Source organism: Leuresthes tenuis, unplaced genomic scaffold (genome assembly GCF_036924035.1).
Source record: "Leuresthes tenuis unplaced genomic scaffold, fLeuTen1.0.hap1 SCAF_13, whole genome shotgun sequence".
NCBI classification, from domain to species: Eukaryota; Metazoa; Chordata; class Actinopteri; order Atheriniformes; family Atherinopsidae; genus Leuresthes; species Leuresthes tenuis.
The window spans coordinates 6,337,234-6,349,825 of record NW_027325367.1 but is presented as its reverse complement, the minus strand read 5'-3'; the positions used below and the strand labels follow the sequence as shown (position 1 = coordinate 6,349,825).

The 12,592-nt window shown below is 39.2% G+C and overlaps 1 protein-coding gene across 1 annotated transcript in view; it reads right to left on the bottom strand.

Annotated features, from left to right (window-relative positions):
- syne2a (spectrin repeat containing, nuclear envelope 2a) overlaps window positions 1-12,592 on the bottom strand; it is a 75,410-nt gene that overhangs the window by 19,620 nt on the left and 43,198 nt on the right. The window contains 17 exon segments of the mRNA XM_072362157.1: window positions 917-1,112; window positions 1,654-1,787; window positions 2,166-2,336; window positions 3,618-3,773; window positions 3,871-4,026; window positions 4,340-4,516; window positions 4,981-5,130; window positions 5,692-5,874; window positions 6,681-6,813; window positions 7,817-8,016; window positions 9,176-9,310; window positions 9,422-9,592; window positions 9,813-9,995; window positions 11,123-11,212; window positions 11,626-11,826; window positions 11,987-12,148; window positions 12,266-12,352. Coding sequence (XP_072218258.1) covers window positions 917-1,112; window positions 1,654-1,787; window positions 2,166-2,336; window positions 3,618-3,773; window positions 3,871-4,026; window positions 4,340-4,516; window positions 4,981-5,130; window positions 5,692-5,874; window positions 6,681-6,813; window positions 7,817-8,016; window positions 9,176-9,310; window positions 9,422-9,592; window positions 9,813-9,995; window positions 11,123-11,212; window positions 11,626-11,826; window positions 11,987-12,148; window positions 12,266-12,352 — 2,685 coding nt within the window.

Sequence of the window (12,592 nt, the reverse complement as noted above, 5' to 3'; positions counted from 1 at the left end):
CAGAAAATAAAAATACTGTTTTTAATGACACAACCAGTCTGTTTATGTCCTGATTTCCATCATCTTTCAGCCTGTTTTTAGCTAGTTTAATTGATGCACCTTAAAAAAAAAGAAATACATGGCATACATTGTGGCTTTTTTTTAATAAAAAACTCAAGTGTTCCAATGAAAAGCACAGTCCTGTGTATCTTGAAATGGAAAAGAAGAAGCGGAAAAATGATGACGTAAATGAAAGCCCTTTTCTCCTTTGAATGAATGAGCAAAACAACATGTCATCTGGACTATGGATACGAGGAGAAGTGGTCAGATACACAAACCCAGAGCAGGCCATCGTTGATATTTCTGCCAGTAAGTGCATGCTGCCTGTTCCATTCCTCAAACAGACAACCAATCATTGAGAAAAACAACATTTAATGAAATTGGAAACGTAATATGTGGACTCGCTGAGCCTCCACTAAGAACAGGGTGAGCCAAATAGGCTATCTAATGATTCTGAAAATCTGCAATTGGCTACTATGAAAAACATCTGAGAGCAGTCTCGCTCACTCTTGGTAGCGTTGGCTCTTAGACCGGCAGAGGTGAGTTTTCTGTGCCGTTGTTGTGTTTGAAAGCTTATCTGTCAGGTTTATTACACACAAGCTGTGCCTTGTCAAGAGCTACTTTCAATTCAAATAATTTAAGATACATTAACTTTTTTTTTCAAACTACCAAATTCTATTAAAATAGCTAAATCGCTATCCAATTTGATTATATACCATCAGCACCTCTGACATTTACACATTGGTGAGTTTACTGCCAGTATTCAGTTAATTCTGTAGGAAGCTGCCAATATCTGTTAACAACTATAAACCACCAGGCTTTAGCACATGCTCATCCTGTACTTTGCATTAAAAAACACTAAAAGCCTCAAACTCACCTGAACTGAACCAAGCATGGCTCTTGCATCCTTTTCAGGTGAAAGTGAAGAACTTGACAGCTCATCCCACTCATGCCACAGGTGTTGCAAATGAAGAGAGCAACTATCAGAGAGGCGGGTGTACTCTTGCCAGATGGAATGTGTCCTTCCAGTCTTTATGTGTTCATCCTTTATCTCCTGGAATGTGTTTTTCCACCTGACAAGGCCACAATAATAAAAAAAATCAATACCTCTAATGCATACACAATAGGACTATAACCATTAAGATGGAATGATTTTAAAGATTAAACTAAATTAGATGGGAGAAATTCAGATACAATTTATATTGATTTGTGTGATGACAAGTAACTCTTTGGCTCCCCCTACAGTTATAGGATGAAGCACTACTGTCATAGAAACAAATCTCAGTACAAGTCCGACAGATGTACAACCATACATATGAATTTTATTTAAACTTAAAGAGGCCACAAAGACACCATCAAAAGGACACAAAGTCAAGTGATCGTAAAAGCACAGCATTGTGGTGCCGGGCTGGAAACCAAAGCTTTGAACTACTGCACCTCACCCCCCAGGCACTCCAGCAGTTTCAGGCCCGGGAATGTGCATAACAAAAGTCAGTGTACCTCAAAACGAGTCAGAAGCACAAAGTTTAAATACTTTTAAAATAGTCACAGTTCTGTTCCGTTTTAGTTTAAATCTAAATGTGGCCACGAGCAATGTATTTTCACTCTACCAACCGTTTTCGCTCATCTTCCACTTGAACACAGAGTGCCTGTGCTGCTCCATGTTGGAGAGTCTCAGCAAGTCTTTGGTAGGATTTGTCCAAAGCTGCCCAAAGTTCTTCCCCCTCTGCAGCCATCAGCTGGAGACCCTGTGAGAAAAAAAACACACCTTTCTTTCATATTCACTCTTCAGAAGTACATTTACTTTCCTGAAAAGTAAGAACACTTTGAAAGGAACTGACAGCTTGAAGTCAACAAAATCACACACTTTTACCAAGCCTGTCAAAACTAGACTGAGAGGCTTTTAACTGCACATGGTTACAGCTTGCTGCTCCAGAAGAACACATAAGATTATGTAGTTGTAAAGGTGTTAAGCTTTTTAGCCTCTGGCTCAAGCTACTACTTTAAGAAGTATTACTTAGATTAATGTGCTGATTATCATAATAAAATACATGTGTGCTTAGTTTTGACGCCTTTATGGTGAAATGTGTTAACAGGGAGACATTATGGTCAGTTTCATCGCTTACCTGGAGGAGTTCTGAGTGTCCTTCAACCTGCTTAAGGGAGAAGAAAGAAGCTTGCTCTTGCTGCAGGGAACAGCGTATCCTTGTGGTGTGCAGAGTAACATCCCTCAGACCTTTATGGAAGCATGCCCACTCCCCCACAGTCTTCTGAAGAGTTGGCCTCAGCAACTCCATCTACATTTTACCAGAAGGCAAAATTGAATGATGATTTGCAATCAATCAAACAACATATCAAGTTTGATTTTTTTTTAGGTTTAGGTGCTGTATTTGGAGCTTTCTCCGGTTTGATTTGATATAAAACATTAGAATGCTTACAACAAAACATTTCACTTATCCCTCGCAGATCATTTACAACAGTTTTTCCTATTAACAGGTATAAATCTTTATTCTCATACTAACTGAAAACAACAAAAGCAAAAAAAATGCTCTTTAGAGAGAAGCTTTTAGCGGTTTGTGCATGGAAGAATCAAGAATTTAAAATTCCAGATATCTAGATTTTGAGATTTATTTGTTTTTTTGGCAACATTTCTGATAAGATTTTCACACACTGCTGCACGTAACCTTTGGGGTGAACTCAGATAATTTTCAAATGCTTTATATTATGTGTTAATTGAAAAAAGAATGGCTTTTACCAAGCATCTTTTCAAATTAAGGTTAAAAAAAACTAAGGGGAATATTTAGCAACCTCTATCTCCATTTGTAAGTGTGGCTATTACTGTATTTTCTGTTTTTTTTTCATAGTTTGGCTGGTCCTGCGACTTATGTTATGAAAAAAACTTGTTTTTTTCCTCTTCATGCTGCATTTTTGATTGATGTGACTTATACTCTGGAGAGACTTATAGTCCAGAAGACACGGTAAGTTAAATTCCATTAGCAAGATTACTGGGCCAAACCAACGATGAGTAAAGTTAAGTTAGATTTAGATAGAAACTATATTTGAAAGACCACTTTTGACTCCAGCTAGGGGATGAGTTTCATTCCCAAACCAAGTCCAATCATATATGATAAATTCCTTGCTAATGTTGACCCTACTCTTCCACAGTCACTGGTCGCTGGTTACTTATTTTGTGAAGTCTGTGTTGTAGTAGTTGTGTTAGAAGCTAGTTGTACATTAATATGAGCTGACTCTATTTCCAAGCTAACATTTGCTAAAAAACTGCATTCTGCTGGGGTTTTTTTCACAGAAAACTAACCAATGAAGTAAATTTGAGGGCCATAAAACTCAAACATTGATGTAAAAACATAAAAACGCTTTGTAGAACTGAGGGGAACTGGGGATGTGAGTGATGATTTGCTGTTGGTTCATCGCTACATGTGACTCCTTTTGTAATAATGTGCTGGACAAGGATGACGCAAGAACTATACAACTGTTATCCCATGATATTTCAGTCATTCATTTGTATGCATATGCTCAGCACAGGGTTTTCAGTTTATCAGTAGTAGATTTGCTTTTACCTGTCGTCTGAGATCCTCACAAGCACGACCAGCAAACTCTGCTTGTTTTGAGAAAACGGCATCACATGGGTGCTTCTTTTCCTTTTCATCATGTACTTGTCTAGTTTTCAATGCCTGCAGAGCTGCAGAAACCTCCTTTACTTTCCCCACAGCAGCCTGGAAGACAAAAAGCAGCATTGAATTAGAGGAAAGCATAATGTACAAGATACTGCATGGACAAGTTATGTCCATATATGTGCTTTTGTTACTATACCTCACACTCCTGGAGAGCCTTGTGATCCAGAGTTTGACTGGTGGGTCGTTTCCAAAGATTCAGCTGCTTTTTCTGCTGCTCTATCAAGCTGTGAAGACTCAGCAGATGTCTCTCTCGGTCTGCACAAGTCTGATGGATCTGTTCAGCTTCACGAATCTGAGGAGGCAAAGCCAGGAACAGTGACTGATTCATGGGAATAACAAAAGTCCGGACAAACTGGAACATAACCATTTTTTTATAGCCCATTTGGTCTTAAGATGTTTCCATTCTTGTTGCCATACATGAAATTAGGTTAATGTTTCTTTTGAATCAATATTTCATTCCCAAACCTCAAATATCTGTTTGTATAAATGTGGTTTTCTGGTTCAAGTTACTTTTAATGAAAATACCTAAGTCAAAAGACAAAAGTTACTGTTGCATCATTAAGATTCAGATCAGTGTAGTCTGAGACGTAAGGTATGATACAGACCTGAATCTCCACCTCCCTTTGAAAGAGCAGCCACTGTAATCTGATGGTGCCGAGTTTCTCTGCAAACACTGTGCGTTCTAACAGGAGAGCCTGGATGTCTGCTCCTACCATCTGAGGCCCAGACTGGGACATGAAGTCAAGAAGGAGTTGCCCTTTGGCCACAACTGTCCTCAACACCTAGGAAACAATATCAAGTATGAATAATTAAATCAAAATAGTTACATTATTGGGCAAAACAAAAACCATGATGGATGTTTTGTGTATTTGAGTACAATAAAAGTGTCCCTGTTGTACCACTAAGTTTGCTTATTGCACTACTTTCAATGTTAATCTGTGTTAAGAAACAAAGATAATCAGTATAATATGATCATGGATTAATGTGCATTTTACTTAGCAAAACAGTGTTAGCTAATTTATTTTCTTTTGTGTGTCATTCGTGGCTTTAACGTAAAATAAAAGCAGAAAATTGATAAAAGAACAGTGTAACACACTATGAATGAACAAAACTCTACAATCTGTTCACTGGATGTCAAGCAAATCAGTGAAAGCGTGAACTCAGTTTACCACTGAAGTTCATATATTTAAGTAATCTCTCAAGTCAGCCCCTTCTGAAGATATCAAACTGGAGGAGACAGAAGTACCTGATAGTGCTGCAGGATTTCAGCAATCTGTGCTGCGTTTTTTGCCTCAAGGATTTGTTCTTTCTCCTGACTCAGCCGAGCCTCCATTGTATTCAGCCAGTTCTCCATTTCCGACAGCAGCTTCAGTGGTTGCTGTGCTGCCAGCAGACGCTAACAGGCATAATTCAACAGGAAAAGAATTAGTAGTTTAACTTTACATGATCCATTTTTAACTGATTCCCCTATATTTAGGTTTGTACATGTACACTGAAATCTGCTCTAAGTATACCCTTTGTGCTTATGCACATTATTAAATCTTTCTTTAAGATATTTTCATCATCTGCTGAAGTGATTGTTAAATTCTGAGGCATCAAACTAAACCTTCTGGAAGACAAAACTGGCAAAATCAGCTTAATTATAGTGATGCCAAATATCTGTTTCCATTCACTGGTGATGAATAGTGAGGAAAAATTAAGCGTGACCTTCTTTTCGATTCCTCCCCAAACTCAATCACCCCAAATTTATTTCAGCAGGGTTTCGGTTAGCACTCCCCTCACCGGAGGAGATTTCTCTGTACCCAATTATTTTTGAAAATAAACAGCACTCAGATGAAATTTGACATGAAGCCACGGATAGGCTGGAGATCACAGTGACCAATGCATTTAACATTACTAAGACAACTACGCCATTAACTATTCATCTTGCAGTAAATCTAAACTTAAAATGCTGCACCTGTTGCAGATGGTCTTGTATCTCTGACAGGTCAGAGGTCAGCTGGTTCCAGCTGACCTCCAGCTGGGTGAGCTGAGTTCTCAGTCCAGGGCAATCGGCTTCCATCAGGTAGAGGAGCCGAGCAGCATGCTTGGATACAGACATCTTCAGCAGAGACATGGCTTCCATGTCCATGGAGAAGTCCTGTGGGATAAGATCACAGAGAACTGGTTACTCCTGTCTAATGGATGTGTTCACCTGTTTAGATCCTTACCTAAAGACAGGACACAGTACAGGGCAAGTCTGTCAGGGTGTGGAGATTTAAAGTGAGTCTACAACCCAGCCTGAACCCTCTTAGACAAGTTTTCTGTCATTTCTTTAAGCAGTCTTCAGGAATAGTTCTCCAGGCTTCTTGAAGGACATCCCAAAGCTCTTCTTTGGATGTCGGCTGCCTTTTGTTCCGTTCTCTGTCAAGATGATTCCACACTGCTTCAATAATGTTGAGGTCCGGGCTCTGGGGAGGATTCATCAGTCAGTCCACTTCTTGTGTCATTTGGCATAGCTCAGCCTTTTCTCCCCGTTTCCCTTCCCTTTCCCTTCCATGGAGACCATTTCTGATGAGGTTTGGGCCAACAGTAGATGGATCAGCTGAAGGTCCAGATGCATTTCTCAAGTCCTGTATCAGGTCTTTGCTGGTGACTGAGACTGAGACTGACTGTTCATCTGCTCTAGATATTTTTTTTTTCAGGCCTGCCGTTTCTTGTTTTGCCCTCAACTTGTACAGTTTCCTCAAATTTTCTCAAGCAAATTTTGTAAATGAGGTAAAAAGCAGACAATGTCCAAAGAAGCCTAAGAACTATTGCTCAAAACCACTTTAAAACAAGTGTGGCTTCTTGGAATCAAAATCTAAAGAAATCAAAGGTGGCTCAAGACATTTGCACCATACTGAACAATGAACAATTATCTTATCAGGTCAAAAGACTTCTGATGAGTATATAGGAGAATCTTACCAGCAGCTTAACCAAACTGCTTTGAACGAGCTCCTGACTCAAATCAGAAGAAACTGCCAGACCTGACAAAGTCTTCAGGTGCTTGCTGGCACCAAGCAGCCATTCACTGACTGAAGCAAAGCCAGTCCGGAATCTGTGGGGAGGACAAGAAAAACGATAGATCAACCAGTGGGGCAGAACATGACTGCACCTTTGCAGTGAAGTAAGGACTTTGGCATGGGTCTATAAGCAATAATGAATACGGGAGGATACTGTCAGCGGCATGCGCTTTTTTTGTTCTGACGTACATTCAACCTTATTAAATTCTCCACACAACAGTCGTCTGTTAAACTCAAGAATCACTCAAGAACACATGTCTATTTTTTCCTAATAGCTTTTTCTGTAAGGATAGAGTCTATGCTTCACTCAGATTTATGGACCGAGTCCCAGAGAACATTTTAGGGGACAGTTTAAATGGGGCAGAATCCTCAAATTGCTCCCAACTGTGCTATTCAACCTGCTGAAAGGCCATAATACTTATTTATCCTTTTAGGTTTCACAATCAACATTTGGTGTTTGCTTCTCTTCAAAAGTAGCTGCAAAGACATTTTGCTTCATAAATCTTCTGGATTCTTATTTAAAATGTTTATAGAGTTCTCAGTATTTCTTTCCAAAAGTATTTCCATCACTCTCATGAATGCACGGATAAAATGTATGACTAAAAACAAATTATTTGGATAAATTAACAAAATCCCATGCATACTGTCCTGTTCATACTAACCCTGTAAGGCCATCAGATGATACCACATATTGAGGTATATGGCTGTTCTATACGTTATCTTGGATGTTACTCAACACAAGATTGAAGACAAAATATCATAACTCTAAATAAGTCATCCTGCAGTGAGACTCCCAGTTTGTTAAAAAGTCATTCAGCCCATGATGTCGGACTTCTTCTTAATAACTCTGGCTCTGCAGTCAAGAGAACTTTTGGCATCTTATTGTTACACTGGACAAAACTGCTGATATGGTTGTTCCAGATAATAAGATTTATCATACTTCCCAGGCAATAATCAAGACACTCCTAGCCTCATCTTTTACATGATAAAGATCACAGTGATTAACTCTTTTCATGAGTAATTTTGAGTCTGGCCCACCTGGCTCTGCTGTCTTGAATGTCTCTGCAGCGTTGGATCTCTTGCTCTGTCCGGCTGTAGATGCTCTTCCATCGCAGCTCTAGAGCGCCTCCTGCCTGACTGAGCGAGGCAGCAAACCCAGGCCCTGCCTGCAGCAATTTCCCCTGATCCAGGAGCAGTCCCAGAACAGCTCTGCTTTCATCCAGCTCGAGCAGTGTTTGCTGAGTGACAAGTAGAATCATCTGTGTTTATGATGAGGTTACACAATACTCCTGACAAGCTCCACAATAACCTTTGAGAATAAATTCAATGTGGACAAGATGGTGAGTTAAATAGTATGAGACTGACAGAAGTAATGAGAAGTGGAAAAAAGGCACACAGAACATCAGTAAAGAAAAATTTATAAAGGGAAACAAGAAAAATACAACTTATCCCCCTTCCTTTCTGATTCATGCCAATTTAAAAGCATATTTCAAAATAGTTTGTGCTATCTCTTTACACACATCTCTGTATTTTCTAATCCACCTAATTCTGTCATGAAAACTCTGCCTCAGAGAGAGAAATTAAAGCTGAGTGTAGGACTTTTATTAGGCCATAACTAATATCTTAACCTCTGGAAGCTGAACTATAAACATAAACCAGCATATTCAGTTTGGCCTGCCCCATTTGCTAGCTGACTGCACAATTAACTCATTAGGTAAAACTATTTGCATGGTCTTAATTTTGTTATTTCATATATCTTTTTCTCATTTCTTGACTAACATTCCTGCTTCCTGTGCAACTACAATGGAGGTGGTATTTTAAAATTCAACTCACTGTGTGGTGTCACTCCACCTTAAATAAAAGTTTCTAAAAGATGCTTCTTTATGCAAACATCCAACTAATGAATGTTTCTTATAAGCTGACACTATCAATACGCCTCATTCATCTAACAATGACATTCAGCAAAATATTCTAGTTTGATTACTGTAATTCTTTAGAGGCATTCTGGGAAATGTAGGAGGCCAGTAATAGAAATGAGGAAACATTTTGGAATAATGTAGCCTGATCCCTATATTCAAAATAATCAAACTAAATAAACAGCATACAAAATGTGTTTGGTTAGTTGTTGAGTTTTCTGTCTTTCTTATGTTTTATAAAATGTTCTGTTTATGGTTTTGCTTCTGCATTTCAGAAATGTTGTGGTCACTTGTATGTTTTCCATTGTTGTGTTTTCTGAGGTGCATTGTTCCCCCCTTTTTTAAAATGTTGCAACTTTCTAAAACTTAGTTGTATTTATGTTTTGTTGTGTTTCAAACCACAGTAAGAAGTGAAACAACTGAGAAACAAAAACTGAGAAAACAAGTGAGAATATATTGTCTGAGGTGTAACAGGATGTACCTCGCAGGCATCTAGTCTGCGCTGCACAAGCTCCTCATCATAGCCTCCCTCTGGCTCCCCACTGCTGATGAAGGCCTCGGACTCATTCAGCACCCTCCCCACTCCAGCACAACGATCCTCCCAGTAGATCCTCTCCTACAGCAGAGCCAACCATAAATCCATACATCTATTTATCTTCTAATCAGAGAACAGCACATTGGTGTGTGTGTAAAATCATCTGACCTTCAGCAAACAAGTGCTACAAACCTGGAGCCTTGTTTGAGAATCCACTTCCTGTTCCAGAGCTTGTTGGTGCAATGCTTTGGCCCTGACTTCCAGCTGTGTCCATTCATCCTCTTGACCCTTGAGTGCAGTTGGCTCATGGTGGAATAGATACTGAACAAAAGCCAACTGGGTCTTGAGGACCTGCAGGAGCGTCTGTGTAACATGAGACCACATTTATACAAAAAGTAAAGAGAAAAGTAAACAAATGTTGCAACAAACTCGGTGTGACTGATGTTCGTGAATCCGTTTCTTATCATGTATTTTTCTCAGCACTGGATGTCTGTGCCATGAGTAGTTTTCCTCAAACTCTGGGCAAAGTATGCTGTGTAACTTAAATGTGGGCTTCTAACTTGCTGAAAGCATAATGAGATACCTTGTGTCTGCAGAATACAGCTTGAAGTTTACTGCAGTTGGGAACCTGGCTCGTCCGTCTTTCTGTCAAACATTCTTCACCCAGTTCCAGCAGACGAGCTATCCCCTGAAGCAAGGACCGAGAGGCGTGTTGAAGCTTGGCTTCTTCCCCTGTACTCGTGCGCAGATGTCTGCCCAGCACACTCTGCAGAGACACACAGGAGCCGCGCAGAGTTTAAGGAGAATCCATTAACTTTTTCAAAGAGAGCCCACGTAAGCAGCAACTTCTAGGGTCTGTTATACAGATAATAGTTGTACTTTCAGAAAAAACTTCAACGTTAATCAGAAATCATCATACCCGCTTTATGAAATAAGTTTTTAAATACTACAGTATTTTGGCAAAATTCGTTAATCTGCATGTGTCAATAAAAGTTTAGTGAAGTTAAAGAGATAATTTGCTTTTATAGTAATTTAAAAAACATTTTTCTCCTTTTTAAGGAATAATATAAGTTTTATTGAGGTTTGTGCATTGTGCATTATCCTGATAAAAGTAGACATTAGAAACATTAAAATGTGGCTATACACTGGTCATAAAAGCATATAATTAGTAACAATATTTAGGTATACTGTAGCTTTTTAACTGGCGACCTGTCCAGGGTGTACCCCGCCTCTCACCCGATGACTGCTGGGATAGGCTCCAGCCCCCCCGCCACCCAACCGACGGATTAAGCGGGTATAGAAAATGGATGGATGGATGGATGGATGTAGTTTTTTAAAGATACTCAGATGAAACTTAGAGCTCATCTCTGCACCGAAACAGCACTAACAGCCTGAATCTTTTAAATAAGGCAGGAAGAATTAATGTCTTCATATTGTTTATGTAATTTTTTGACACTGCCATCAGAATGCTGCTCTTAAATCACAAATGTTGGTGGGCCTGTGCCCACTGAAGCCTCAGTTTACCCTTTTTAGCTGACAGCAATGCCACCAAAATACGATCTACCTTTCTCAAGATTGAACATTTGCATTAGGAGAAGATTTTCTGCATAACTTATCTATAACATGTGACTATTTGACTGATGGCACTCTTTCCTCTTTGAATTGGCACGGCATCTTTTTATCCAGAGATCTAACACTCATTGGACACTTTTTTTTTAAATTTATGTCAGCAGTTTCTGGAATACTCAAACAAGCCTATCTGCCACCACAGTCCCTTTATTCCTCCACCCCAAGCCTCTTTCAGTCACCTCTCGCTCATGAGATATTTCTTTCAACAAGCCCTTGAATGGTTCAACTTCCACAAATACGTATACACAAAGATATAGTAGTTACCTCCAAATTGGGAACATCCTTCAGACTTGGGAAGATTTCACCCACTTCAAACTCATCCAGGAGACACATTTGAGTTGAGGAGAGCTGGTTCTAATACAGAAAGTAGTGTTGTCATGCTTCACAAGATTCAAATTACTCCACTACAAGTAAAAGACATTCCTTGAAATTAGTTTTTTTTTTAAATAAGTATTATTGGCATAATTAGGTGCAATCACTGTGCAGCAGCTCATGTAACTTTGGTTCATAATTAATAAATACTTTCTTTTTCTGATAATTTTCATTGAACTATCACCAGTATTTGTAATCTTTAAATTGGTTTAGATTAAGCTCATTTTAACTGACAAATATCAGCCTTTAAAAGTTGTTTCATTACAGTTTCAAATGTTCGTGACAGAGTTGCAGCACAGATATGTGTAATCAAACCGAGCTGCGGTGAGACTGAGAAATACTGTTAATTAAAGGGTTTGGTAAAGTGTTACCTGGCATGGCAGTTCATTACAAACCTGAAGTTGGTTGTTGAGGCCTGACTCTTTAATCAGCTGACTGTGGAAGGAAGTGAGGACATGCTGGGCTGTTTGAAGACAGTCCTGAAGTCCAGTCAAACAGCTGTAAGTATCCGGTTCATCCTTTGACAATGCAGGTCTGATCTCTGACTCCACTTTACCAACCAGCTCAGCCAGAGTCACCAGATCAACCGATATGCACTTCATGAAAATGTAAACAAGTTAAAACTTTTATTTTACAGGTAAGACTTTTATCAAAACTCAAAACTTTATCAAAGCCCAACTGCTTTACAGAGCCAGCAGATTTTACAATGTTGGTAATATTGTAATTGTGAGTTTGAGTAGCATCATGGACAGTCACCTCCTGCTGCAGCAGCCTCAGCTGAGGATCATCATCATCATCACCAGCCCCATCATGAGTCAACAGAAAGTCAGTCAAAGGGTCCAGGCAGAGCAGGACTCTCCGTACAGCCTGGAACAACTTCTTCTTTACAGCTGGATCAGAACTGCCTGTAGCCCTCATCTAGCAATCATTAAACAGAACCATGAATATGAATCATTTATTTTCTGAGTGTTTGTGTATGTATGTATAATATATATATACTAAAATATCAAGTACTACAGTATAAAAAACACATACCGTTTGTCTTAGTATGGCGATGGATTCATGTGTCTGCTGAAGAACTCCTGAAGCTGACACAGTTGATATTGACTTCTTTTCCTGAAGCTGAATATACACGGAAAAAAATACCCTTCTGTTAGTTCAGACAGGAAAGATGTCATTGGATCTTGTTCTGTCCAACTGTTTTTTTTTTTACTTCAGTCTGTCCCATTCAGTTAGCACATCTGAGAACTGAGGCGGCATTCATTCTTATGACATGCTCTCAACCCGCCCAAGTGCAACTTACCTCCCTCATCTCCTCTGGCAAGCAATATTATTCTATCTATTCTATTCTCATTAAGTAAA